Genomic DNA, 27,625 nt, shown 5'->3' with positions numbered 1-27,625 from the left:
AAGAGAGAAAAGTCAACAAAACTTTTCAAGGATACTGAACATGCGCCTTTATTTTTCACTGGATGTACAAAAATAAAGTTTACCTGTTAGTTATCCATCAGTGTGGATATTATACTAGCTACCTACTTGCCTTCTGATTTTAGTTTTGAGACATTTTTCTCTCAAGTAACCTCTCAGTGCTGATAAAAAAGTAGGACAATGAGGCCCTGATTGAAAATAACTTGAATTATCCTTTACGTTTGTTGACTACACCCTGTGTGTAGTTTCACTGAAAGGCTTGAAAACAGTGACAGGAAGGAGTAGATCAAGATGGAGTTCCTTTTTTAAGCCTCGGCCTTATTGTTTTACCTCAGAGCAGGAGAGAGGAGCAGACGCACTCTTTTCTTGTCTGACATAAACAGGAGACACACAGATGGAGATGAACCTCTGAGTTTATCTCCATCCTCACTGTAAACAAACTGCTTTTCTCATCCATTAGTTGTTATTGTGTATTTTCAACATAACGTGACATGTGTAGCCTATATCTCTATTAGGTTATGTACTCATTGTTCTTTAGTGATTTCTTATTATCTGTCATATATATGTACTATTACAGTGATGGATGTAACAATGGGCACACCAAGTGGTGGGGGCACGCTGCTCGGAAACCCGACAATGGGTTTGTCATACTGTGTTTGGGTATTTTGCTGGCTTGTCTTCTTAGAGGAGAGATTAACTGCAAATCAATATAAAGTTGTTCAGAGTAATCACCTTTATCCTATGATGAAATATTTCCTTTATTCAAAGATATCCTTTAATTTTTCACCTATCCGCATGCCTAAAGAGCAGGTCTAGAGAGATCTTATCTTCTTCTTATTGCAAACAAATCCAATTAAAAAAATTATTTTAGGTACTTATTGAAGGTACTTTAGTGACAGAGTTTGCACTAGTGCACAATAGTGTATCAGAGCAGAGTGTAAATGATCCTGAGACAAGCATACCTAAATTCACACCATTTTTTCTTCTTTATGCTCAATTTTTGTTAAAAAAAACTTGCTGTGCCCAGCTGTTTTGGAAAACAGCCAGATGCCGACAGACTGGGGAAGTTGCAAAGTACTGAGGGACAAATTAACTCATTGTTTGTTCAGCTCTGTACTTTAGACTGACAATAGCATCACCAGCCTTACCCTATTTTATTGTGTGCGCTCGTGTTTGTGTGTGTGTGTGTGTGAGAACACCCACTCATCCTCAACATGTTTTTCTTAGCGGATCTGTCATTACTGTTTGGTGCTAGAGCTCACCTTCCCCTCTTTATTGACTCAATATGAAAACACAATTATTGCACCAACAAAATCAGGGTCAAAGGTGGAACCACATGATGTTTGTAATGAGTCTAACACTCTCTTAATGACAGGACTATTCACGGCCTCACATAGAGCAGCACATTTGGGGTGCTTTTCATTTAGGCAACTGTTTGAAATCAGCCTAGTTTTGTGTTTCTTCGTCAGAGCATCTCAAGCTTTATGTTGGGCTGTGATAAACCATCTATTGTGGGGTTATCAGAGATGATATTTTCTATAGTTTAATGCATGCAAGATTGACTGGCATTGTCGGGGGACTGATTTTTGATCTTAAAGTGTGATGCAGAAGAATATCAAATGTGAGGCTATTCATCCTTATGTTGCATGGCCACATAAACTCTCCGCTCACTTGTAACCCACTAAATATGTACAATGGGATAACAGCCAAGGAAATGTCCATTATAAATGTTTGAGACACAAAGTCTACTACATATGATTTGCCCTGGATTAGCCTTTCTAGCATTTTGTAATCTAATTTCACTCATGTTTTGTGATATGAAAAAAGGATATTTAAAAAAAGAAAAAGAGATCAATTCATTTGCTGTTTTCTGTTTGATGTGAATTATGTGTTTTTGAGTCAAAACAGCTGTTACTTGACTCCCCCCTTTTTCGCATGCTGGACTTATCCCCCACTGAGCCACTCCCCTAACCCTGCTGTTTGCTGCTGTAACACACACATATTTTTGGTGTTATAAATCTTCACCAGCTGACTACAATTGATTAGTAAAAATAACTCCCCTTACTTCACCACAGTCACAGTAAAATGCACGGAGGGGTTAAATGATGTCCATAGGCTGCTAAGGATGTGAAGTTGGGCTGTGCAGGAAACATGGGAGAGCAGCTTCCTGTTGTGCAAAAAAGGAGCCTGTTGTACAGCAATCAGATGGACAGATGGGCGTGCAGGGAAACAAAGCCGGTTTATCAATGCAAGAGAGCTGTTCTGAAATGTCAAATATATTTTATGCTGCTAAGAAAAACTGTTTTATGAGAATATTATCCAGTCGTTGCTCTGATTTGACACTAATAAATCAAACACTCAGTTTCACAAGAACAACTTTAAAAAACGCCCATAAGTTGCAAGCCATGACTTTGTTGTATGTTTTATTATCTCGTGATAATGTTTAACATTTGGTTACTTTGTAACTGCTAAAAATAGAAACTATAAGAAAGTATATGATGATAACAAATATCATCATATATATATATATATATATATATATATATATATATATATATATATATATATATATATATATATATATATATATATAATATATATATATATATATATATATATATATATTTGATGATATAAGTGACATATATATATATATATACACACACCCTGGGACAAAATGTGGCATTTTTTGCTTTTATGGGATTTTCCCAGAATTATCGTTTTTGTGTGTAGTCCACCTCGTGAACAGGCGTTAAATTAAGTTTCTTTTACATAAATTGAGTGACTGTCTACGTAAAACATCCACATCACTCCGTTTAATCTCATCCCTGTTATATTTACTGATTACAGTAAAGTACCAATCATCGCTGAAATTCATTTGTAGGCGGACTGTAACATTTCCAACACTTGACTGGACCTGCTGCTGTGCAGGGATTCTCCTCAAGTGCGGTTCATTCCAGTTTCCAATCGCGTCCGGCGCGCACCAAGACGCACCAGCGAGCGATCAGCTGGGCAGCGTTTCCCTCCCAGAAGGCAGGGCTGCGTTGAGGCACACTCACTCACTCTCTGCTTAGACTATTCAACAGAGTTTGCTGTTTGCTCCATTTTTATTACTTTTTGTGTCCTGACTGATTTTGCGGACGAGATGTTGGAGACACTCGCTTTCCAAAAATGAACACAGGTGAGACGATTTGCCTCGAGCCACGAACTGCTTCACTTTCGACATTTTTAGAAAATTAGAAGACATATCATCTTTTTAAAGATATATATATATATATATATATATATATATATATATATATATATATATATATATATATATATATATATATATATATATATATATATATATATATATATATATATATATATATATATATATATATCTCACTTTGGCTCCTTTCTTCGTAAATGAATGACTCCAGCTGTAGCAACAGGATATGGAGCAAATCAAAGTGTGCCTTTACCCAGTGTTTCTTGATTTTACAAGGAAGTATGGTGTTGGTTATATAGAAGAAAAGAGAGCGCTTTAGCAAAAAATGAAGCTAGCTTGGGGTTTGAAAACTTCAAATCAATCTTTAACTGCATGTTTTCTATTTATAGGCAACTGTCATAATTGCCTATTTTAACACTTCCTTTATATAGATATTGTGCATTGCATAATGTATTGATGTAATTCATGTATTGAATACACGTGAAGTACATGTGCTGATTTATTAGCACTGTCCTTTGCGACATGTAAAGTGACCTATTGTTCTTAAAGCAGTACAGGCAGCCTGACAGGAGTGTCTCTCGCTTGAATCACAGGAAGTGAATCAGGGAATTCCCTTCAATTCTTTCTTGAAGAATATCAAAGTATACATTACTAATTTAGCATCTTTTTATTATAATCTTACACCACCAAGCTGTACCAATTGGAGGAGCTATCTTGGTTTGTACTGTCAGTTTCATGTATGGAAATATATATATTTTTACAAAGAAATATTCTACAGATTTTGTGAAGAAAATGTGCACAGCTAAATATGACTCTTACACACAGTTCAAAGTTTTATCATTTGTGAATCTTTAATCAGTTTTAGGTCACAGTGAAACAATGCAAATGACCTGCAATCTATTTTAAAGCACATAATCTTACAGTTTCCTTTTCCTGTTGTTCTTTCAGACTGCACCAAGCCCTCTGTTGCTCCCAAGCCAAGATTTGTTTGTCACGCCAAGCTGTCCCCCCTTCTGTCTGCAGCCAGGGGTCCTAAACCTTCTATAGCCCCAAAACCTAAAGTCGCATCAGAGGTAAATGGCAGCCAGGGAGGATGCAGTAATGGCAGCCTGGTAACCTCAGATGGTGAGGCTGATGAGGAGCACAAGACAGAGAATGGTCTAAACAAAGCAATTATAGACACATTGCCAACGGAGCAACAATTTAACTCTTACATCCTCAAATCACCACAAACAGACTCACCATCGGGGTCACATGGGCTGGAGGACAGAGATGTGACAGAGGAGGAAAACGAAGATGAAGATATGATTCTGAAGATTGATGAGGACTGGAGATTAACTGACAGTGCTGTGACAGAGGAAGCTGATTCCCTGGAAACACTTTGGATCAGTGATGCTAGACCCACGGCTGACTCGGAGGAGGCAGTGGAGATGATTGACACAGACGTGACGGAGGACATGGATGCTGAAGGTTGCGATGCAGGTGAGGCGCTGGCCGACACAGATGGCATCTCTGTGGGAGACTTTTCTGTTAACAGCATCGATGAGGAGGCAGGCTGTTATTCTGGTGAAAGTCGAGACCTGAACAAGAACCAGCGCCAAATTGAAGAGGATGCAAATACAACAGACGATCTAACTGAGTCTTGTACAGATGAACCTGATGTCCTGGGTGAAGAAACCACAACTGAGGCTGATGACAAGCGTGTTTTTCTAGCAGAAGATGAAGAGAAAGTAGAACCAGTCTCTGACTGTGGTTTCACTTGTAACATCCTAAAGCTGAGGTGTAGCCCTAAGATTAAAGAAAAAGGTGAAAGCCAAGAGCGCACCCGTTTTTATGACTTCACTCCTGACGACCAGAAACAGATCTCTGGTGCAGCTAAGAGACACACTGGCTTAGAAGGCGATCCAGGTTATGAGCCGTTTTACATCTCTTCGGAGGACATTATAAACCGAGACTTGATGTCAAGGAAAGACAAAACTTGTGGACCACTAGAGAGTGCACTCACACAAAGTACCGTTTCTTCTTTAAACAGCCATGGAGTATCAGCCAGGAAATATGAGGAAACAGCCAAAAATATACAAACGGAGTGTTTGGGTTCTCAGGATTACATTAACAACACTCATGAAAACAAGGTAAGGATATGTCCGAAAAGGATGCCTGTCAAAACTGAAGAGCATAATTCTCATGCAGTGGGAGACATATTAAATCATTTGTACTTCCAGCCGAGGTTCAGGCAGATATCCATCTCAGTACCAACAGATGCCGATACCTCACTGACCTCTTCATGCTCAGGAAGCCAGCTCCTGTCCCCAAACGACTCTGACGTCTTCAGAGACGACGATGACTCGGAGGGCCACATTGTGCCCTTTCTGGATGACACCACTGACACAGAGCAGGACATCAGCGATGAGCATCTATACGAGGAGCCAGGGAAAAGTTTGTATGCGGAAAATGGTTTTCCTTTTGATAGGAAAGTGACCGGGATTCGATCCCACTCTTTGTCACACCGCATTACTAATAAAGTGGAGGATACAGGAGTGCAGTTTCTTCAGAAGCCCTACACGAGTGGATTTGGACAACCTGCAATGAGCAGCAGCCCCATGTTAAACTCAACACGGCACAAAAGTTACTCAAAACCCCATTATTTGTCCCTGTACCCCCGTTCCCTGTCCATGGAGGGCCAAGACTCATCTCTGTGTGTCTACAGGGAAGGATCTCCTAGACAGAGAGGTGCCCTTTGTTCATCTGAAAGCTTCTCCAGGCGCTCCCCTCTCTCATCCAGTGCCCTATCCACACCTACATCTGCAGTGGATATCCCTCCTCCGTTTGAGCTGGCCTACATCACTAAGAGGCCTATTACAAAGAGTTCTCCTTCCCTTCTCATTGAGGGGGACTCATCAGAGAAAAACAGGAAAAAGAAGTCCTCCCTTAAGCGCTTTCTCATGCTTAAATTTAGGCGGAAGACAGAAAACAAGCCTGCGGTCGATGTCAAACCATCGTTCTTTAAGCCCTCAGCAGAGTCCAGCCACCGTACGCCCAGCAGACTGCTGGATTTAGATAGAAGCAGCATAAACAGCTCTCCGCAGCTGAACTCACGCTCAGTCAGCAAACTACAAGTTTCACCTGAGCCGGCCTCTCCCTTCCTGTTCTACAAGGAAAGCAGAAGGAAAGGGAACACTGTGGCCTTCCTCAATCGCAGCGTTGTCCGGGTGGAGTCCTTCGAGGATCGCTCTCGTGTGCCTTTCACTCCTCTCCCCCTGACCAAGCCTCGGTCCATCTCCGTCCCCAACACAGATACCTCTGACTACGAGAATGTTCCGGTCATCAGTTCAGACTACGAGAACCTTCAGGTGCCGCAGCGGAGGCCTGTTCGGCAGATACCTCTCACAGACTTCTTTGTCCGTCCCAGTCGAGTGCTGTCTGCTGCCAATGAGACAGATGGTTATGTGGACATGAGCAGCCTCCCTGGGTTTGAGAAAAAAACTCAGTCACTTGAACAGGAAACAGAAAGGTATGTAAATGAACCAAAGCTTGTAGCACTGCCTTGAGTTAAATGATGACATTGCTAAAAACAATAACAATGTTGGTTTAAAATGTTATCTTGGTAATTGCTTATTACCACTAAACATCACACGCAAGGTTTTATGCAATTCAAATTTGACGTGTTGATGCTATCAGAAGAAAGTCATGTTATCTAAGTTAGGGCTCCACACTGGATTCACCGTCTGAAGATTATGAATCTCTGCAACAATTTTTATGTCTGTCCATCCCAGAGTTTTTGCAATAAATCCATCAGCACCAAAGCAGTGGAGTGTCTTACTAAAAGACCAAGAAGCCAAACAGCTAACACGCATGGCAATTGTGCATCATATTAGTGATTCCTGCCACTACCATTTTTTATTACTTCATGGTCACTTTAATAATGTCCTTGGAATTATCATTATTTGTTATATAGAGACCCCCCTGATGCTATGATCCCTGCAGGTATGTAAAGAGGAAGCTTACCTCTTACCTTGCAGTAAGACTAAACTTGTCTTGTCATGGCTTGTTGAGTGGGAGAAGAGGAAATGCTGGTGTAGGGGTAGTGGCTTAAGATGTAATTGAAAACGGGCTGTTTTCATTCATAAATCATCCCTTTAGGTACAGAAAATGGGGTGCTTTTGGGCTGATGTTGTAGGCAGAGCCTCTTGTGTCTCTAGTGGGATGCTGTTTGTTGTATGATCAGCCAGGCGGCTCTGACTTTAACCCACCTCCCCCTTACCCCCCACCCCCACATTCCTGTTAGCTGTGCCCATATCATACAGGCTGTCCACGATGATTAATAGTCAGAGTCTTTTGGAGTCATTGCTCGTCTCTAGCCATTCAGAAACAACAGGCGGTGATACAATCTCAGTATGTTCTGTAGTCAGCAGTTGTTCACCAAAGAGCTTCCCTCTCCTCATGTTCACCATTTAGGTTATACTATATGTGCAAACAAAGCTGTACAGCAGGGCTTATAATACACTGCTGAAGAGGCTGACACAGTGTGGTTTGACACAGACCGTTGTATTTTATACTCTATATCATTTCTGTGAAAATTAACTCCTAAAATCAACCATTGGAAAACATACAGGTGTACTTCTGACTCTTAGTCATCAATGAACAGCTTGCTGTCTTCATCCTTTCATATATTTTCCTCACAAGAAGTTTTTACAGTCTATAAACGTAAATATTTTATGTTTTAAATCAATAAATCAACCTGCACACACCTTGAGTTGATGATGAACATGTGAACATGTTGTATGGCTGAGCATATCATTATTACTCTGGTTTGGGCAAACTTTTTTTCTGGTGCCTTAAACTACACATGGATACTATTATTTAGGGACTTGTTTAAATTCCAGCTTTTTCATATGGACACTGTGCTCACTTGCATGTGCACACACTGGCTCCCCATAGTATTGCAGCGTGAGTTAATAGAGTAAATTAACCTGTTTATCTACTACACATTTGAGAACTGTGAAAATGCCAAAGACAATATTGAAGAGCCCAAGGTGGCTTCATCAAGAATCTTTATTTTGGCCAAAAAATGCAAACTATTTTTAAAATAATGACAAATAAAAAAAAGTAAGAAATGTGAAAATGACCTAAGGGATAAATTTCAAGCAAAGACCAGGCAGGTAACTTATGCACACAAACAGAAAAACCAGAGCATTTGCTGCTTTCTCTTGTCATGGTTACAAACACTGCTTTAGCTCACTGATTTGAACAAATGGCCCAAATGCCATAAGCCTAGTATAGAGGCCCAGGTTGGATTATGCCCCACAGCCATTTACTGCATGTCTTCTGCCCTGGTCTTTCTCCCAGTGTCTTCTCGCCACTGTTCTATCAAAGTAAAGGCTGAAACCCAACAAATAAATTAAAAAAACAGACTTTATTTAAAAGATACCTCCATGACGTCCTGTTGTGAAGCCTCGTGTTTGGTACAGACAGTATAAAAGACATAGCCACCCTGACTCTATAACTGTAACTTAGAAATTCTGCATTTTGAAGCTTCAACATTAGCATTTTTGTCTGCTGTGTTATTTGGAGCCAGACATTCCCTTATATGGATAAATGATGGTATAAGCTACCACTATAGCCAGCATGGTGAGCAAGCTACTTTCATAAGCTGTACCAGGTAATACCAGCTAATTAAGCACAGACTTCTGCAATGGTCTATCTAACAATAAAGCTAAATATCAGTCAGATAACAGATTAAAAGTGCTCAAACAGCACAAACATGACACTCACAAATGCACACACAGTTGGGAGGTCCAGTTTAATGACTTGAACTAGGATGAGGCCTACCCAACTGGCTCCAGCTGCCTATCCATAGATGCTGAAACTGTTTTTAGTACCAGGCTGTAAATGTGTTTTTCTGTTCTGCAACATTGGACATTTTAAAGTGTGAGCCTGTAGGGGCTGACTGTCTTTTGCTGAAAGCTTTAAGCATTGTCTTGAGGAACTGCAGTTTTTGCCACTTCTGTGCTGACATCATATTTCATTCACAGAGGTTGCCCCCCTGGTTTGACAATATAATCGTCACCATCTTGATTTTTTGGAGACAGAAAGAGAAAGGGTTACAAAATGAACACTAATAATGTTAATAATAATAATGATGATGCTAGTGCTAAGATGTAAATCAATAATTAATAACAATGATAGAATTGCAGGGTCAAGGTGCATAAAAAGCAAATTAACTGGAAAAGGCAAATTAACGTGAGACTCGTGTAACATTAAAATTGTTTCAAGAGAAAAATTATTTTGGGAAAAAATGGTCAGCTATGTATATAATGCCTAAAGTTTAACACTGAATGTATAATAATTATTTTTAAAGAATCATCACCCTTTCAATTCTTACAAAGGGGGTTTATAACAAACCCATAAACCCTTCCAGTTCCTGCTGTCTAGTAGTGTCAGAGATGTAAGTTCCCTTTCAAAACAACAACGATTTTAAAAATAACACTACTAATAATCTACTTAATCCAGTTGAGCCTTATTTGTCAAAGCAAAACAGGAAAAAAAAAGTATTTAACAAAACTCCATCGTAAATACTACGTAAACAGTGAATAGCTACAACCTCAATAAATCAGCAAAGTTGTCAAATTTAAGAAGCTACAGTAACAAGATTTTTTCATTATATAGATTGAAATAAAACTTTTTAAAATAATTAATGAATAAGTTGTTTTTTTTAATTATTTGCTGATTTTTTTTTATTATTATTTTTATGCACGACTAATTTATTGCTTAATTGACCTTTTAATGTTAATCCTAAACAAACAGTGGTATGAATATGATTTCTGCACGGTGTTTCAGCTTCTACAGAATAAAGCCAGCATAATCACAGTTCTCCAAATGGACAGTCGAGTTAGAGGCTGAGGATGTTAATTTTGCAATAGCCTGAAGGAGCCATATTAACAGATAGTTTGGAGATAATTGGTGTCTTTTCTCCAGTCAGCTTTCATTGGGAACCTTGCTTGAGGAAAAAGATAGAAACAATATTTTTTATCTCCTGTAATTTATCGCTGCACATTTCGCCTTGAGACGTCATACATTGTGGCAGGAGCGTGTGAAGAGATGGAGGCAGTTTCTTTGGCAGTGATATAAAAGCCTAATATAGAGACTGTCCGTGCAGTTTTGTGGTATCTCATTCAAAGTTTGATCTAGTAAACAGTAATGGGCCATGCAGCTCTAATGTGTGTGATGCAGAGATCTGAACTGCTCACATATGTTGTTCATATGTAGCTAATTTGCATCTCAGTGGGATTTAATCCACCGGTGCTTGGAGTAAAACATGGCAGGAAGATTGGCAAAGCAATTATCTGGTCACGTAGAGGACTACTGCATCACCACTGTAACTTTAAGGATGTGTTGTTATTTGCGTAGCTTACATTCCCCGCTGAGCGGCAGACATTAGCATATTCATTTGGGCTCCCCGCAGAAGGAAATCTCATAGCATAAAATACCAACATGTGTCCCTGATCGGGTACAGTTGTCACCGCGGGCCTTTCAGAATCAGTTTATTGGCTTTTGCAGACCTGCAATGTTTTATCTATTCACATTTAATTCTAACACTGACTATGTTTATTATAGTGATATTTCAATGTGAAGCATAAAGATGATTTGAATGGTTAAATAAAATTCATCTGATTTATTCTCACATGAATGAAGCTCATATTATAGAATCACTTGGTCAAAGTGTGGGGGAAAAAATGAAATGACACATTTTAAGGCTAGAGTAGTGGTTTTCAACAAGGGGATGCAATATACACTCACCAGACACTTTATTAGGTACATTATGCTAATACAAGGTTGATTTCCCATTTAGCTTCAGAACTGCCTTAATTCTTTGCGGCACAGAATCAACAAGGTGCTGGAGATTTTGGTTCATATTGACATTGACGGCGTCACAGAGTTGCTGCAGATTTGACAGATGCACATCCATGAAGGGTGTCTTTAGGTCTACCAAAACACAAAGGTGCTAACTAACCCCCACATCATTACGCCACCACCATCAGCCTGAACTGGTAATGTGAGATAGGATAGATCCATTCTTTCAGCAGCAGCTTACAGCAGAAATCAAAACCAAAATCATCTTTTGTGGTCCAATTTTGGTGAGCCTGTGTGAATTATAGCCTCAGTTTCCTGTTTTTAGCTGACAGGAGTGTCACCTTGTGTGGTCTTCTGGTGCTGTAACCCATCATCTTCAAGGTTTAATGATTTCATCCATTCAGGGATGCTTTTCAGCATAACTTCATAACTAGTGTTTTTTGAGTTACTGTAGACGTCCTATCAGTTTTAAGCAGTCTGACCTCCTCTGACCTTTAGCATCAAAATGCACTTTTGCAATTCAGTGGATATTTTTCTCTTTTTCTGGACCTTTCTTCGTAAATGCAGAAGTCAGCTGGGCGGGAAAACCCCAGTAGATCAGCAGTGTCTAAAATACCAACACGTTCTCACTCCCAAAGCGTAACCTTTTACACTAGGTGACAAATCGTCAACATATTACGTTTTCGGCTACCCACCACGTTCCTAAATGACGACCTCGGAAAAAAGAGGAAATATGAGAACCGTCTGGACTCCATCTAAACATGTTCGCTCTTTTTCTTCAAATCGCTTAGAAACACGCTATTTAACATCATTATAGTCCTGGTTAAGATCAGGCAAATACTCAGACTAGCCTGACTAACAGAAACCGAAAAAAAACCCCAACAACATGCAAAGTCACTTAAATCATTTTTCTTTCTCATTCTGATGCTCAGTTTGAACCTTAGCAGGTCATCTTGATTATGTCTACATGCACTCTGTTGCTTCCATGTGATTGGCTGATTGGATATTTACATTATTGAGCATTTGAACCAGTGTCTATAACAAAGTGTCTGTGGATATATTATTATTAAGGAATAAGAAGGAACAAGCACTTTCCCCACATATTTTGATTTTTGTCGATTAATGATGAAAACAATTACAGATCCTGAAGGTAGGTAAGTTTAGCCAGACTTTTTGTAAGTCAAAAAGCAGAGACAGCTGGAATGTTTTGGCCACAGTAATCACTTTTCTGTGGATTAAATAGGTTAAAATGTCGTATTTAGTGAGCTTTAAGATGCTCCTTGGCAAATATTATTTTGTTTCGGCGTTAGCTCTGTGTCCTTGTATTCAGTATTTATGTTAAGGTGCTAAAGTTCTGCTCTCCATATCTTCATAAAACCCTTACGTTCTGGACTATTGTCCATCTTAAATAATACCCCACATTTACTTAATTTAGTCCGTAACACTATGAGGCCTGGGGAAGAATTTGAGATGAAATAAGTCTCTGTATCCTTTTTACCAGGCAAAAGTGTGATTTGAAAATATTTTTGCTCTCAACAAATCAAAACTGTAAATTAGGCAGAGTAGTTATGAGGCTGTTACATCAGTGTTATGAGCCAGAAACCAAATGAGGTACAGCCTCATAAAAATAAGCCAACAAGGGCGATATTATTAAACATGTTTTTGAAATTTTCCATTTTACCAAATTCAGTGCAAAAGAAACCAATAAAATGCTACATGAATTTTCGTCATTATTGTTAAGAGTGTGCATATACTCTGTAGCATTTTTTGGACTGTATATCCAGCACGCTGCCTTGTTTCACACCAGCCACTCCTTTTTTTTGTTGCTTCCCACAGTGCCTATACAGAAGCATACAACGTGTGTGCGTTGGCAGCTGGTCCACAGGTTAATCCGGTGGGTGAAGATGTGAGAAAGACAATGGGTGAAGAAGACCAAGGACGCATCTCTGAGGAAGACGAGGCAGTGACAGAAAACAACTATGACAGACAGGTTGGGTTCCTTACAGGCACACTGAGGGGAGAAAAAAGGTTTTATAGGTAGAATAACAGATTTCCACAACAAAATGTTAAATATCTTGTCCATAACATACTTAGCTTAGAAGTCCCCATTCACTAAGCCTTTTATTCACCTACTCTTATTTAGAAAACCCTCCATCCTCAGAAATAAAACTTAATTATTTAATTGTTTTTACAGAGAAGTCACCTTTCCTCCAAATGACTGGTAGAAATGAAGATGTATTGTAAGAAGGGAGTAACATAACACAGAGTAAACTGTTTTTTTTTCACCTTGGCCAACTGCAAAAATGCCCTCCAGTGCCAGCATTTTAATGCAGGTTAATGGAGGTTAATGGGCTACTACAGGGCTGTCCTCATTATTTAGAATTTGATTGCTGCTTGGAGATGATGTTGAGTGGTGAGCCAGCTACATTTGAACCTGCGCCAGAATGCTTTAGTTTCTCCCAACATGAGGCTTATTCCAAGTAAATAATATGATTGTTTACAGCCTGACGGTCGATCCAGAGCCTTTTACATCGTCAAAGAGCTGGTGGATTCAGAGAGAACGTAAGTTTCCTATTTAACATATTATTTCTTATTAACTATATCTGCTAAAAGCAGTCTCGTTCCCAGTACTATCCTGCTGAATTGTGGCTTTATTTATCTACCCACAGACATGTTAAAGCCCTCAAGGTGCTCCAGGAAGTAAGTGAAGTTTATATATATATATATATCCTTTTCCAATTAACCAACCCACTCTACATCTCCTGTATGCATCCAGATATTCAGTACGGGTAACATTACAGCTCAGGTTTATATTTATTACCTTTATTCCTGCGTCTGCTTTGCTGTGTGTTCGGACCATAGTTACTCATTCACAAGCTCATTTTCACCACACTCATTTAGCACAAGTACACTTTTCTTCTGTCCTCTTTGTAGCTCCACTGAAACAGTGTGGAGCACCTCTGCTGTGATAATGAGACAGGAGCAAACCCTGTTTTTTTCATTTTGCTTCCTGCTACAGTATAGGGCATAACCAGTGACCTAAACCACTCCAGTGCTTGAAGAGATGATGAGATGATGATGAGATTCCCTGATATATTAGCTTAAGCTCTTCCTGCTGTGGGAGAGTTAATCTATGGTGGAGAAAGGGACGGATTGTTGGAGGCTAACTGCGTGGTTTTGGGAAACTGGAAGCAATATTCTAACCTAAACTGTGACATAAAGTTAATTCCTCCACACTCATCCATGTGCCAGGACTTTCGTGAGGCTGTTCGGTCGACAGTAGGAGACCAAGGGGAACCTGCGCTGGATGATGAGAGACTTCGAGAGATTCTTAATGAGCTTCCTGATGTTTACACCCTGCACCGCACGATCCTTACTGAGCTAGAGAATCGAATCCAACACTGGTGAGCGATGGGACAGCATACATTACTGTTAAATAGGAAATACTTCAACACACACACACCTAAAACACATCAAGCTATTATTGAAAAAAAAATCCTTTCCAACCTTTTTCTTCCTCTATTGTGTTGCTCAGAAAGCAATCTAAGGGCAGTGGGTACTTCTCTGTCATGATCTCGCCTCTGTTTGTTCATTCAGGGAGGACAGCCAAACGATTGCAGATATATTCCTGAGCAGGAAAGCAGAGTTTTTGGTCTTTACCACCTACATCGGCCACTACGATCGGAGCATGAGTTTACTGGAGGACAGCTGCCGAACATCGCCCGCTTTTGCGGAGATTGTTCAACGTTTTGAGGTATGACCTATGACAGGGTCTTTTAACTGACTTGTGAAAGGTAGCACAAAATTCAAAATGGCATATTGTTAAAATTAACTATAAATTTAAAAAAAAAGAAAAAAGAAAAGATGTTTTTGAGAATCAAATGGTCTTTGCTGTGCTCAGTGAAAGCTGCACAGCTATGATTACATTTTCTTACTATAAGGACATTATTAGATAGTCAAGAAGTCAAGTAGAAAACCTATACTGTTATTGTATGTTCAAAAGAACAAAAACAGAGTTAGTGATGATTAAATGTAGGATACTTGTCTAAGTAGTTATGGATTTCTATATACATATATGTGTGTGTACATGTGTGTATGACAGAGAGAGAAGAAATAGAGACATAAGGCTTTGAAAAGTCAGACACTAAGTAGCTAGAAGTCATCGTTTTATTTCAAGCAGCAGCTACATTCATCTGCCAAAAAAGGAGCAGTTATGGCACCCAAAAGACAAATAAAGACATTAAAAAATCTTTCAGAATGACAATTTAATCACCAAACCTTTCTTAAAATTTATGTTGCTTGCATTTACCAATGGCTTTTTGAACTTTCCCAACACAGGCACAAATTAATTAGCGACTAATTTTAGCTCCAAGGCTGCAGTTATAATTAGCCTCAATTAAACGAGCAGACACAGGAATGTGTTTGTCTAACCAGAGAGCAACAGATAGGAAAGCCTTTAAGTTGATAAGTTTGGAGTATTAAAAAACGATAAGTACAACAAAAACGCATTATAAGCATTTCTTAAACAGCTGTTGTTTTATTCTCAGTCGCATGTTATTTAGAGTTCAGAGCAGGTCAGTCTCAAGTTTGTTCTTGCTGTTTTTCTCCTCAGGGTTTGGTTACTCAAAGTATTATGCTTTTTAATAATGCCAGTTAATTGTAGATCAACGTCGAGTGGCACAGTGTACATGTGTTTTATTTATGGACAGAGGAATTTTCAATATTTTCCATCCATTTTACAGACCACTAAGGAGAGGAGTTGGCTGTAAAAGTTTGCAGAGCTGCGCAGTTTTCTCCGTCTAATTTAAGAGCACCGGCGTTTAAACGTCCTTAGATTCTACTTTGTGCATTAATGCCAACGCAGTGAGCTTCTTTGTCTACCCTTTAAAACAAGAGGCTGCTGACAGAATAGTTTTTTTTTTTCACTATGAATTAAAAAAGTGAAAAACTCAAATTATCACAAAAATACTATAAACAGAAATATGTTACACTGTCCATTACATTTATTTACAAGGCAAATACCTTCAGTACTTGCCGAGCCCCATTCTTAACAGTAGCATTGAACCAAGTCTTTCTAATGACTAACGAAGATTTGCATTTTTGTCGCTAGCAGTGTCTGTGTGAAATAACTAAATACAAGTTCAGGCACACACCCAAACTCACAAACTGCTGTGCTGACAGGAAGTTTGGGTTATTGGCCCTTGTTCACGTTTAAAATATGACTGTTTCTCCTCAAAGCTCCTGTGATGTTGTATAGCTTGTGTGTCGATACAGCTGTCCTCTTTTTTGTGGACAGTTTCATTCCTTGCCTTTTTAATCACTCTGGCATTGTTTGACTTGTGTTCATGTGAGCTTCTGCAGTAAACGTGGCCCTTAGGGGCAGCTGTGATTAAGGGAAATAACAAATATGTATGTGTCTCAGGAGAAAAATCCAGCTGGGGAAAATGCCTCCTTTAAACATCAGCTTCTGCGGGTCATCGTGCGTGTGGCTCAGTATCGTATGCTCCTCACGGGTGAGCCAAATTTTAATTAAATCAGGACAAAGCGTCCGTCCTACAGTATTTAGATAATATCTTACTCAACATTGTTGTCTTCTTTACTCTCTGGAGGAATTCATTTCTTTTCTTTCTCTTGCAGATTACTTGAACAATCTCTCCCCAGATTCCAAGGAATATGAAGACACTCAGGGTACAGTAAACATATCACAAGAGCAGGCAGCAGTGTGCACAGAGGCTGCAAAGTTCACACTCTCTTCTACTCACAGGAGAGCTTTGCCAGCTTCTGTTTGTGGCTGTGTGTTTAGAAAGAATTTATTCGTGCTCATTTGGCATGTAGAAATGGTCAAGAGAGAGCCAATTTAGATTTCTTTGTTTTTGGTGGTAACCCACCGAGGAGTCATTCGAAGTATTTTCTGCCTGAAGACAGTAATGTGTAATTCATGAGAAGGCACGTTGAAGCAACACTATCTCTTGCTGTATCTCCCATAAGGGAGCCACCTAGTCCAAACATGCAGACACTTCCAGACTCCTAACTTAATCACTTTGCACACAGAAGCAAGGAAAAAAGATCTCATGAGTTATACAAACCTTTAATGTGATTGTGGTCGTGACTGAAACGAAATAAATCCAGTTCAGCTTTATTTATGCGAAGTCACAATAGTACTGACACCTTAACTTTATGATATTGTAGAAAGAAACCAAACAATCCTCTCTGACGTCTCTACCCTGATCCCTCTGTCTGTGTTTGTTTTACTCAGCTGCCGTAGTAATCATGTCTGACATCGCAGATCAAGTGAATGACAGCCTAAAACATGGGGTAAGGGTCACACGTTAACTCTTGTACACACAACACCACCTGTGATGCAGAATCACACTTTTTAAAAAATCTTATTAAGAGCACACACACACAAATGCAACATTCATACAGGAGTACAATCAATGATACTGGTTTATAGACCTAGTTGAGAAGGAAAGTTCACTGCTCCCTTATTAATAGTGTCACTTTTCAATGTGAATGCATTATTAAATGCACACATTTAATAATGCATTCAACCCAAGATATCATCAAAATCACACTGTTTAAACAGTTCTCTTCTTTCTCATGTTGGAATATGAACAAATATCATTTAATCCTTTCTTATTGTCATGAAGACATTTTGCAGCCACACTAAACTGAGACATATTTGGTGATTCCCAACCTTTCCAGCTTTTGGAAGGAAAAATCTGATATTTTCAGTCAGAAGCAAATAAGCTAAAATTTCAGGAAATCCCCCCCAAAAGAAATAAAACACGTTGTGTAGTATATATTTGTTTATTTCTTCTAATCTACATCTACTTTATCCTTTTACCCTTTGTGAACCGTCTGAAAATACCTGAAAGTGCAACAACTGCTGGATGTACTGACAGGAAACTGGGCACACTCTTCCCCACCTTTAAAAGCTGCAGCTGCGCTTTGAGAGTGAAATCTTAAATCAAACATTCATAGTAATAAGAGTCATAAGTAGAGACTCAAATCAGCATCCAGCTACAACTGTGTAGTTGGAGTCACATGTCTGGCATAATGACATTTTTGATTGGGTATGGTCTAAAGCGAAACATATATGGTATGTTTGTCTGATTTAAGAGATAGCTCCACTTTGGAGTCAGACAAAATATAAAAATATCTTGATGTTGTCAGGAAAATGACGATAATGCCCTTTCATCCATCCGTCTCTTATTTTGGCGTCTCACCCCTCTCCTTTCTTTCTGTCTCTCAGGAGAACTTGTTGCGTCTGGTCAACATAGAGTACAGTGTTCGTGGCCAGCGGGACTTGCTTCAGCCTGGCAGGGTATGTGTCTGATAACAGTATTGTTTCTGCTTAAAGCTTGCCAGCCCACCCTGTCTGTGTTGCACCACTCCTTGCTGCCCTTTACACAATCATTCAGCTGGGAATCCCCACACCGCCTGGTTAAATAACATTAATTACCGCAGATGCCCTCTTTGTGTCAGGATTTGATGAGTTGTGAAATGCTTGGTTTGATTAAATCATGTTTGTTTTGTTTTTTTTTAACCGTCAGATTTTTGTGAAGGAGGGCACGCTGATGAAGGTCAGCAGGAAGAGTCGACAGCCCCGCCATCTGTTTTTGGTAAATGTTGTTTCCTGTTTGCAGGACATTGGTATTAAAGACTCATGTACCAGTCTCTTATTATACCAACTTTTTAAGACATGTGTGCTATTTGCTTAATTAGAACTTCTTATTTTTATTAAATGTGTAAAATGTAGAGTGAGGCATTTTCTGTCTGGTCTATTTCCATGTCCAGACTGAGCTATTAAGAGCAGGGTTTCCTGACAGGATGTTTCTGAATGCTGGCTTCCTGAGCCAGTTCTTTACTGACAGCACAGGGAAGGTCAACAAGAGCTCCTTAAAAGCTGAGCGATCCATGTAGAGTTTTACAAGGCTAATTGTGTTTGGTAAATATTAGACTAGCATGCGTTTAGCTCCTTCAGTTGATCCTTATTAAGTTCATGCGATATGATGATAAAGAAGTAGAGAAGGATGTCATTGATGAAACAGAAAGCATAAACTTAGTAACCACCTTAATACAATTGCTCTGTTTATTTACTCTAAAAATTCAGTTTGAAAAATCAATACAAAGATATGAAATATGAAATACTGCAATCAAGAGAGGTTGGGAAATTAAACGCCTTCGCATATTATCCATAGAGCATGACCGAGGTGGATTGTTTTTCCCTCCTGTGGTGTTTTTGAAATTTGTGGTCTGAGCTCGACACTAAAAAAACCCTCGTAAATGTCTCTTCTGGAGGAATATTGATAATCATCACAGCATAACTTTTATTTCCAAGCTTATTGGGATTAATGTTGGGGAGAGCATAATAAAACAAGACTGCAGGAGCTGGCAGTTTCCTCAAAGACGGTACTAAAATGCAGAGGGACAGTAAATAAAATGATGTACTGGAAAAATAATAAAAACTTTAATGATGCAATTTGACACCGACTTTGATAACCGTTGTCTCAAATATCTCACATATGTATAATCATAAACATTTATAAGTAGGAGTTATCAATTCACAGATCCCCTGCAGACATGAAATAATAATCTGCATATTTTTATTGGTTGTCTCACAACTTTAATCCTGGATTTCCTCATTGAAAAATTGAAAAATTTGGTATTTCAAACTGCTGGATATTGTTTCATAAAAAAACACATTGGAAGCACAGGGAAACTTTCCCTGTTAGGAGATGAATCTAAAAATGATCTTCTACTGTCAAACTATGCATGTACGTTGGTGTTCTCATTGGAGGGCAAACATACAGGGGACATGACACATGAGACGCAACCTACATAGAGGGTGACTTCACAGTTTTATTTACCATGTTTCAGAATAACCGATAAGTTCCTAATGAAGTCAAAATCGATTATTGGTTTCTTTTAGAAGAGGGTCTGATTGTGTTTTCATGCATGAGAAATTATTGTTTGTAAGCATTCAAATACACTGTGACTGTTTTTACTTTGTGCAAGAAAACGGCTGATAATTAAAAGGGAAAAAAAAATCCTGTTCTTTTTTAAATGTGAACACGGTGGTCAAGTTTTGCATTAGAGTGACGCCTACTGGAGAAAAGCTGCATATACATGAACGATGAACTGCTCAGCTGACTGTTTTAACTGCTGACTATTGTTTTTATGCTTCTAACAAAGCCTTTCATCTACACTCACTAACTGTGTCTCATGTCTGCCTGTTGTCAGATGAATGACGTGCTTCTTTACACCTACCCTCAGCAGGATGGCAAATATAGACTGAAAAACACTTTGCCCCTCACTGGGCTGAAGGTCAGTCTTAAGATTAGAGTCAGTAATGCTCAATCGCCGGCTTACATGCAAGTTACATCTATAAAAGCACATGGATATTTCAAGAATGTGTTTGAATTTCTTGTACGTTTTTTCTTCATGTCTGAATGTCTGATCTTGAATGATTGCTCAGGTCAGTAAACCCATTATTGAAAATGTCCAAAATGCACTGAAGATAGAGGCAGCAGACATCTCCATCACTTTGTCTGCAAGGTGGGTCACAATATAGAGCATCCTGTAAAAATGATCGATAATATCTGTGGTACTGATGGTGGTGAAAAAAAAAAACAATGATTTTGCTACCAAAGAAGTCTAAAACCTTTGAAACTAAAGAGATGAATGTGGATACTATCACATTAGGTGTCTAGTTGAATTGAAGCTTGTTTTGAGCTTGTCTGTATATTTTGCAGTTCCTTTTTTGAAAGAGAGGACTGGTTTTACACTCTTAATCGCGCTGTGACTGAACATATGAGAGGCTCTGTGACATTCAGCAGTTGCTCTGGAGAGGTGAGCAAACCCTGCTTCCAAACAACTGTGTTAATACTTTACTGATATTTCTTCAGTCATGCTTAACCGCACCAACCACAATGAGACTGATATATCTGTGTGCTTCTGTGTGTGTGTGTGCCAGGCCAGAGATCGCCTCCGGCTGACTCTAGGAGAGAAGGCTCCCACACTTGTTCCCGTCTCACAAGTGATGATGTGCATGAACTGCACCTCAGATTTTAGTCTCACTCTTCGCAGACACCACTGCCACGGCTGTGGACGGGTGAGCCACATACAAATAAAACACTGAGCTTTAAGATAGTTTAAAATCTACAGTTTAGACAGGATGCAGCAAACTGTAGCTTTCACAAGTGTTAATCGTCATTAGAGCTTGTTTTAATGCGCTTTGTGGTTCCTTCGTATATTTGTGTCACAGATTGTTTGTCGGAGCTGCTCCAGGAACAGATACCCTCTGAAGTACATGAAGGATCGCATGGCCAAAGTGTGCGATCACTGTTACAATGAGCTAAAGAAGAGAGGTGAGAAAAATGTGCTCAAATACATTTGAATATCATATATTAAGAATTTCAAACTCAGTTTACATCATTAGTCACATGCAGCCGACTTTGACCTCAAATGGATTAGAACAGTGAAGCCCCCCCCCCTTTTTTTTTAAGTATAAAGTTTAATCACACATTAAATCCCTCAGTTATCTATATATAAGAAAAAGAAGTGCTATTTCAAAAACATGTCCCAGTTTCTCTACATGACAAAGAAATACTTACATTGAAATGTACTTTAATACTTTCTGTTGTAGTTAAGTGAATAATGTGAAACATTTCTTTCATTTAAATGTTCACCTATTACTTGATTACTGTGGTGTAGTACGAATGCCCCCATAGGGGCTGTAAAACTTCTGAAAATACAGTTAAAAGTAGAAAATCAATCGAACATGTGACGGTGCGGATTGGAGTCTTTGGCAGGCCGCTTTGGGGCACTGAGCCATATGTTTGACAACCATCTCCTTTGTCTTCACCTGTACATGCAGGTCCTTTTGATTAGTTAAGTTTATGCTCGGACTGAGTGTGAGTGGAGTCAAACAGAGCTGGAAGATTAAAATGTTTATTTTACCAAAGGTACAATACTGGGCAAGAGTCTTGAGTCGCCCCTCCTTTCTTTATATTTTGCCAGAAGATCTGAACTAGATGCATTGATTTAGTGAAACGTGTGCAAACAAACAGGAAAATACAGGGAAATATGTACCTTATAATATTGTTTAAAACTGCTGGTTCATCCCTTCAGTTAGGTGTCTTTGTATGCTTAAATGATTCATAGGTCAGTAAACAAACAAACAAATTAACAAATTCTCTCAAAAATGGTCAAGAACGTGGATGGGACTGAGTAAAAAGCTGCCAACATCCAAAGAACTGTGAGAAAGCCTGGAGAGCTAACCCCTAGCTCAAAACCACGACAAAAAACAAAAAATCAAGAAAGTCTGGCTCCTCTGGAAGTCTGGAAGCAAAATATAAAGAAATGAAGCTCAGGACCTTTGAAATGTGTATTCGGAAAAGACAGGAAGTTGTACTATTGGAAAATAAAATAAACAATCTAAATTAAAGATGAAACTCCTGGGCTGCTATTATGTACAACAGCTTTTTTACTGTCAGCTGCACCACGGTACAGTTACCTGTTACAGGTAAGTGGTCAGACAAAATAATAAATGTGATTGTGTTATCATTGCATTAGTATATTACTTGAATTCACACAGTTGTTACTGTGCAGTTTTCATCGTTATTCGTGCACGTCTTCATAGTCACAACAAATATGCCTGTGCTGTGAGTTCTCATTTGATTGGGTTGTAGCAGCTGTCCTTCACGCTGGTTGAAAGAGTGTGGGCTCTCTCCACAGGCGGAGATGCTGCTGTGATGTCAGGGCAGACTAGCCCTCGGTCAAACCGCTCCAGTCGTCCGCTCTCCACCGTGTTCCAGAACATTCATCCTCCCAATATTTGGAGACATCGGAAAGGCACTGCATCCTTCACACAGGTAAATTCAACAGAGTCTGTGCATTCTGAAGGTTAATGAATCGCTGGTAATGAAGTGACAGCTATGCCATTTTATTAAGTAAAACTGCCATTGCTACACAGGTGACAGTGTCGGAGGAGGGCTCAATCAGTGGCAGTCTACAGCGAAGCAAGAAGAGCAAAAGGAACTGGAAGAGACTGTGGTTCCTCCTAAAAGACAAGGTGCTTTACACCTACAGAGCCCAAGAGGTGAGGGGAAATATGCACTCCCCTTTAACCTAAACCACACATATTTTACACCTATACAGACTGCAATGGCGAGGTTTAATAACAAAGTGTTGTATGTTATAACCTGTTTAGTTTCCTCTGATTTATCTTCCATCTGCAGGAGAAGGTAGCGTCAGAGAGTTTACCTCTGTTGGGTTTCACAGTGAGGCTGCCTGACAAGCAGAGGGGAGATGAAGAGGCTAATGTCTTCCAGCTGTACCACAAAAACACTTTGTACTACACTTTCAAAGCTGAAGATAACAACACAGCCCAGAGGTGAGAAGCACATTTACCTGATAGCCCATAAAATGGAAAGAGGCTTAGCTCTTAGCCTGACTCAGTTTGAAACACAACAAGCATTACTGCTGTATGGATGCTGGTGCTGATCTTGGGAACTCACAGTGTCTTTGCCAGTAAAAATAACTAAATGATGGCTTCGCATTGACGGGTTGTTGCTTTCTGGGAGAACAACTTGACCTTAACCCACAGACCATCTACAGCAATTCTTCAACTCAGTTTAAGCATGAATAGCACCAAATTTGGGGAGAAAACAGAAAAGCTACCATCCTTGGCCAAGATAGACTAATATTAAAAACTGAGATATAAGACATAAAATTAGCTCAGTGAATAACGTAGCCACCCGATAGCCCTGATTATTGTTAGGTGGTGCAGACTAAAATGACTCTTTTCTGATCTAAAATCTTTTCCTTGTGCAGATGGGCAAACGCCATGGAGGAAGCCACAGTTTTATAGAATAAGCTGAAAGAAAAGTCTGCCTTTCTCTTTCTACACACTTGCGCCCCTCAAAAAACTTCTGACTGTGAAACCACAGCGAAGAGGAACAAACACTGTTTTATTACTGCAGGTTTACAAGTTATAACTTGCCAGCTGGACTGAAGAAAAGAAGACATTGTGTTCTTTGAGAAGGGACATGATCACCTACTTTGTCAACCTCCAAGTGTTCCCTGCCTGCTGGTAGAGCAGGTGTGATGCTGAGAACCACGAGATGCACTGGCCCAGATACCTGACAGTGTGGAACATTACAATGATGTGACCTGTATTTCCCCCAGCAGCTGATCAGCGTCACTCCTCCAAATTGTGGTGAAATGCTGTCGATTATTTCCAAGTTTTATTACTAACAATATTTTGAATATGTTGAATACTTCAGAAGAGGCTGAAAAGATAATAACACCTGTCAGCGTAAGTCAGAAATGGCCTCATCTTTAGTCAAACATGCATTATTTATGCCTTAATTTCAACATTTGTTCTTGCACTGGATCTCCATAAATATGCTCTGAAGCACAGGCTGCATCAAATAGGGAGTAACTTTATATGTATAATAGTGTCTATTGCTTTGCCATGTACTGTATTGTGGAGATGAACGTGAATAAGTAGTTTCTATGCCTTTTGCACTGATTTGAAAAAGAAATGATTGTACAAATGAGTGTCATTCATTACTGGGACCAAAAGGTTCAACTACTGTACTTAATATACTAGCTACTGGGAAAATGTGGAAAACTATGTCTTTAACATTTTAAATCCCTATAATAAGTATATTATAAATCCATGTTTGTATAAGACTCACTGAGCTGGAGCGGATCTGCAGACGTGGACTGAAACATGAATCACTGATTGCACTGATCTACATAATCAGTGTTTTGGACTTTGTACTGTACTAGATGTTTTCTTATGTTTATTTACAAGACAATAATTTTAAAACAAAGTAAAAGATACTATATGATCATACAAAGAGTCAGTGTCTGTGCTTTCTCTTCATTCTGCTCGTGTCCTCTAGATGGCAGGTGGACTATATTTTAAAGCAGGTGGCAGGCTGTCATTGATTTTCTGTTACCGTGTCCTTGCTCGTGGTTTACAACACATACTTTAGATTAAAATAGGAAAAATTCAACATGCAGCAGCTTCTAAATAAACCTAAAGGTGCCTGGGCTGACAAATAGTCCATGTGACGCTTGTTCCGAGACCAAGCTGGTCAGTTTTTCAGCTCACGTGCAGAGCTTCTCGGGAAGACACAGTGGGACTAAGTGATACACAGACCAGTGTGCTGTTGGGCCAAAGACAGGCCAGGCCTGTTCTGCTTCTCATCTACCCCTGAGGCTTCCTGACCCAGAATAATATCAGGCAGAAAGTTTGCTTTCTGGGGCTACTGAAAAGTTGCAGACACCTCGTCCTACATAAAGGAGAGACCATTCATCACTGTGTTCTTCCTCTCTAGCCCCAGTTCTGCTTTCTCCCTACTCTGTTTGCTTTCATCACATATCTTCAGTTGGGACTTCTCTGCCTACGTTGCATAGCAGTTGCCAGATGCCACAAGGAAAGCAGGGTACAAATCTAGTTTACCTAAATGTAGAACTTCTCTGTCAGCTTCCAAATGCAAATTTAGTGTGTCCGTATTTAAAATACTTCCCCTTAACTTTTTTTCCTTCTTCTAAAAACAGGAACTCATTGCAAGGGCATATATGAGGGCATATATGACAAGAACAGGTATATCCGGTGGCACTTTTAATGATTATTTATGTGCTAGTTAAGAAGCACAAAAAGAAAGCCTTCTGTGTGCTTGACGTGTCTTTTTCAGTGAGGCAGGAATGGTGTCATAATCCGGTCTTACTTCCACATTGCTGCAGGCGGGAGCAATGCAGAGTGAAGCAAATAATCAATCGTACACACAGCCTACTCAATAAGGTCAGATGCAGGCAGCTCTGTTATATGTGGTCTGTTACCATTAACAACTGATGCTACGGAGCCGCTTGAAATCTATTCTGAGGTGAGCTTCCTTACCTGTGGCTTTTTACTCACAACGCACCAACAGCACACACTCGACTTTATTTAACGACAAACTCACACTGACACGCTCGGACCGCCAGTCTTTGTCTGAGAAGGGAATGCAGCATTTGCATTGATGTCGTGAGCTACAACAGGATAGCTTCTCATCTTTCATAGTGCTGTGTGGGCAGCATTGCCTCAGGGGAAAGGAAAAGAGTTTATTACGCAAGAGCTGGATGTTTAATAAAAAGAAAGACTCCGTCCCCTTGACATTGGCTTGACATTTCTGGGTTTGCACCTTGTGTTTCTCGTTCTCACTCAGAGATGGGGAGAGGAAGTGGAGAAAAGATACAGAGAGGCTGGAAGAATAGAGGGACTCACTCTTATGTCCCACTTTGCAAACTCTTTGCAGCCTACACTGCCAAGTCAATGTTACACCTATTCCACCTCCCCTAAAGCTTTAAATAGCCCGCTTTCCCTCAAAAGGACAAACCAGAGAGAAACACACAGCCTTCAGCACACTCTGCACCTCCGACTGAACATACATTATTCCTGCTGCCTAAACGGGTAGTCTGCATTGTGCCTTCTGTTCTCTGGTGATCAGTGTGTCATAAACATTTAGAAAGAGATAATTAAACATATGTCAGCAGGACCAGCATCCAACAATAAAAGGCTTTGAGATATGACATCTCAGAGGAGGCTTTTGCAAACTCCAAACACTTTAAAAAATGCTTGTTATTTGGTGACCAGGCTTTAGAGCTGTGTTAATGAGAGTTAATTTAGAAGACTGACATCACACTCGGGAATTTCCATTTAAAGTGGATCTTGTTTTAGTTTTTTTTTAATTCTGACCGTAGAATCACTTTATTTGAACCATTTTAATTAATAAAAATAAAGAAAAGCCTGATAGGTTAAAGAGTGTGACGACTGGGGAACAAATAGATTTTCAAAGCAAACAAATAATACCTTTCAAATCTATGGAGCTCACTAACAAGAATCTTGTTTCTAGTTGAAAATGCAGAAGTGAAAAGGTAACCTTGTCAACAAACATCACAATGTTTTACCCTCATGCCCTTCATCCAGACGTGAAGGCTTTATTTTTTCTTTTTGTGCACTGCACTTCAGGTGTAAAAACATCTGATTCTGATTCTGATCAAGTTGTAGTTTGCTTGGAGTTTATTTAGAAGACCATGGGAATCAAACATAAGCTTCGGTGGCCCAAATAGGACTGGGCCAACACTCCACTAAACTGAATTTGTGCTTTTAATAGTATTTTTTTTAAAATTTTTTATAAATAATGCAACAGTTTTCCAAACAATTAATTGCCAGTGACAGATAAATTCTTGTTTTTCACTATCTACTATGTAAATGGCTGAGCAATGAGTAATTTTAAAATGTAAGCCCAAAGAGTAGTGCTGGCAGATTTCTTTCATTTACCACAGTACCATATCTGCATTATGCAGAAAAACTAAGACATACTGGTCAAATTTCACTTATTTTTCTGATATTAAGATATTTCAGGGAGCAGATGTGTAGGTAAAATTCATTACACTGACAGAAAGCAGAGTTTCACTGGTCCAACCCAGATGGTGAATTTTGGGTTGTATGAATCAGACATCTCTGTAACACACAATATA

General features: G+C 39.3%; 1 protein-coding gene across 2 annotated transcripts; it reads left to right on the top strand.

The window, feature by feature from the left end:
* Positions 1–2,990: 2,990 nt before the first annotated feature.
* fgd5b (FYVE, RhoGEF and PH domain containing 5b) lies at positions 2,991–24,959 on the top strand. 2 transcript variants are annotated; one of them, XM_026168021.1, is made up of 21 exons: positions 2,991–3,199; positions 4,181–6,743; positions 12,920–13,073; positions 13,587–13,645; positions 13,753–13,783; positions 14,336–14,487; positions 14,681–14,837; positions 16,506–16,596; positions 16,721–16,771; positions 17,340–17,398; positions 18,339–18,410; positions 18,640–18,708; positions 20,330–20,413; positions 20,565–20,644; positions 20,842–20,938; positions 21,063–21,200; positions 21,354–21,456; positions 22,826–22,962; positions 23,064–23,162; positions 23,329–23,483; positions 23,924–24,959. In XM_026168021.1, the coding sequence occupies exons 1-21, from the start codon at positions 3,190–3,192 to the stop codon at positions 23,958–23,960; spliced, it is 4,398 nt and encodes a 1,465-aa protein (XP_026023806.1). In that variant the 5' UTR covers positions 2,991–3,189; the 3' UTR covers positions 23,961–24,959. The 2 variants fall into 2 exon arrangements, with proteins under 2 accessions (XP_026023806.1, XP_026023805.1); XM_026168020.1 differs by having other exon boundaries at positions 23,064–23,189.
* Positions 24,960–27,625: the final 2,666 nt, after the last annotated feature.

Source organism: Astatotilapia calliptera, chromosome 5 (assembly GCF_900246225.1).
Source record: "Astatotilapia calliptera chromosome 5, fAstCal1.2, whole genome shotgun sequence".
Lineage (NCBI taxonomy): Eukaryota > Metazoa > Chordata > Actinopteri > Cichliformes > Cichlidae > Astatotilapia > Astatotilapia calliptera.
The sequence above is the reverse complement of the archived record's forward strand: the minus strand, read 5'-3'. Positions and strand labels throughout refer to the sequence as shown.

Coding starts and splice junctions, on each gene's coding strand:
- fgd5b (XM_026168020.1), top strand. Junction 13,646..13,752: donor CTGGTGGATTCAGAGAGAAC/GTAAGTTTCCTA, acceptor ATCTACCCACAG/ACATGTTAAAGCCCTCAAGG. Junction 16,772..17,339: donor GGAATATGAAGACACTCAGG/GTACAGTAAACA, acceptor TGTTTTACTCAG/CTGCCGTAGTAATCATGTCT.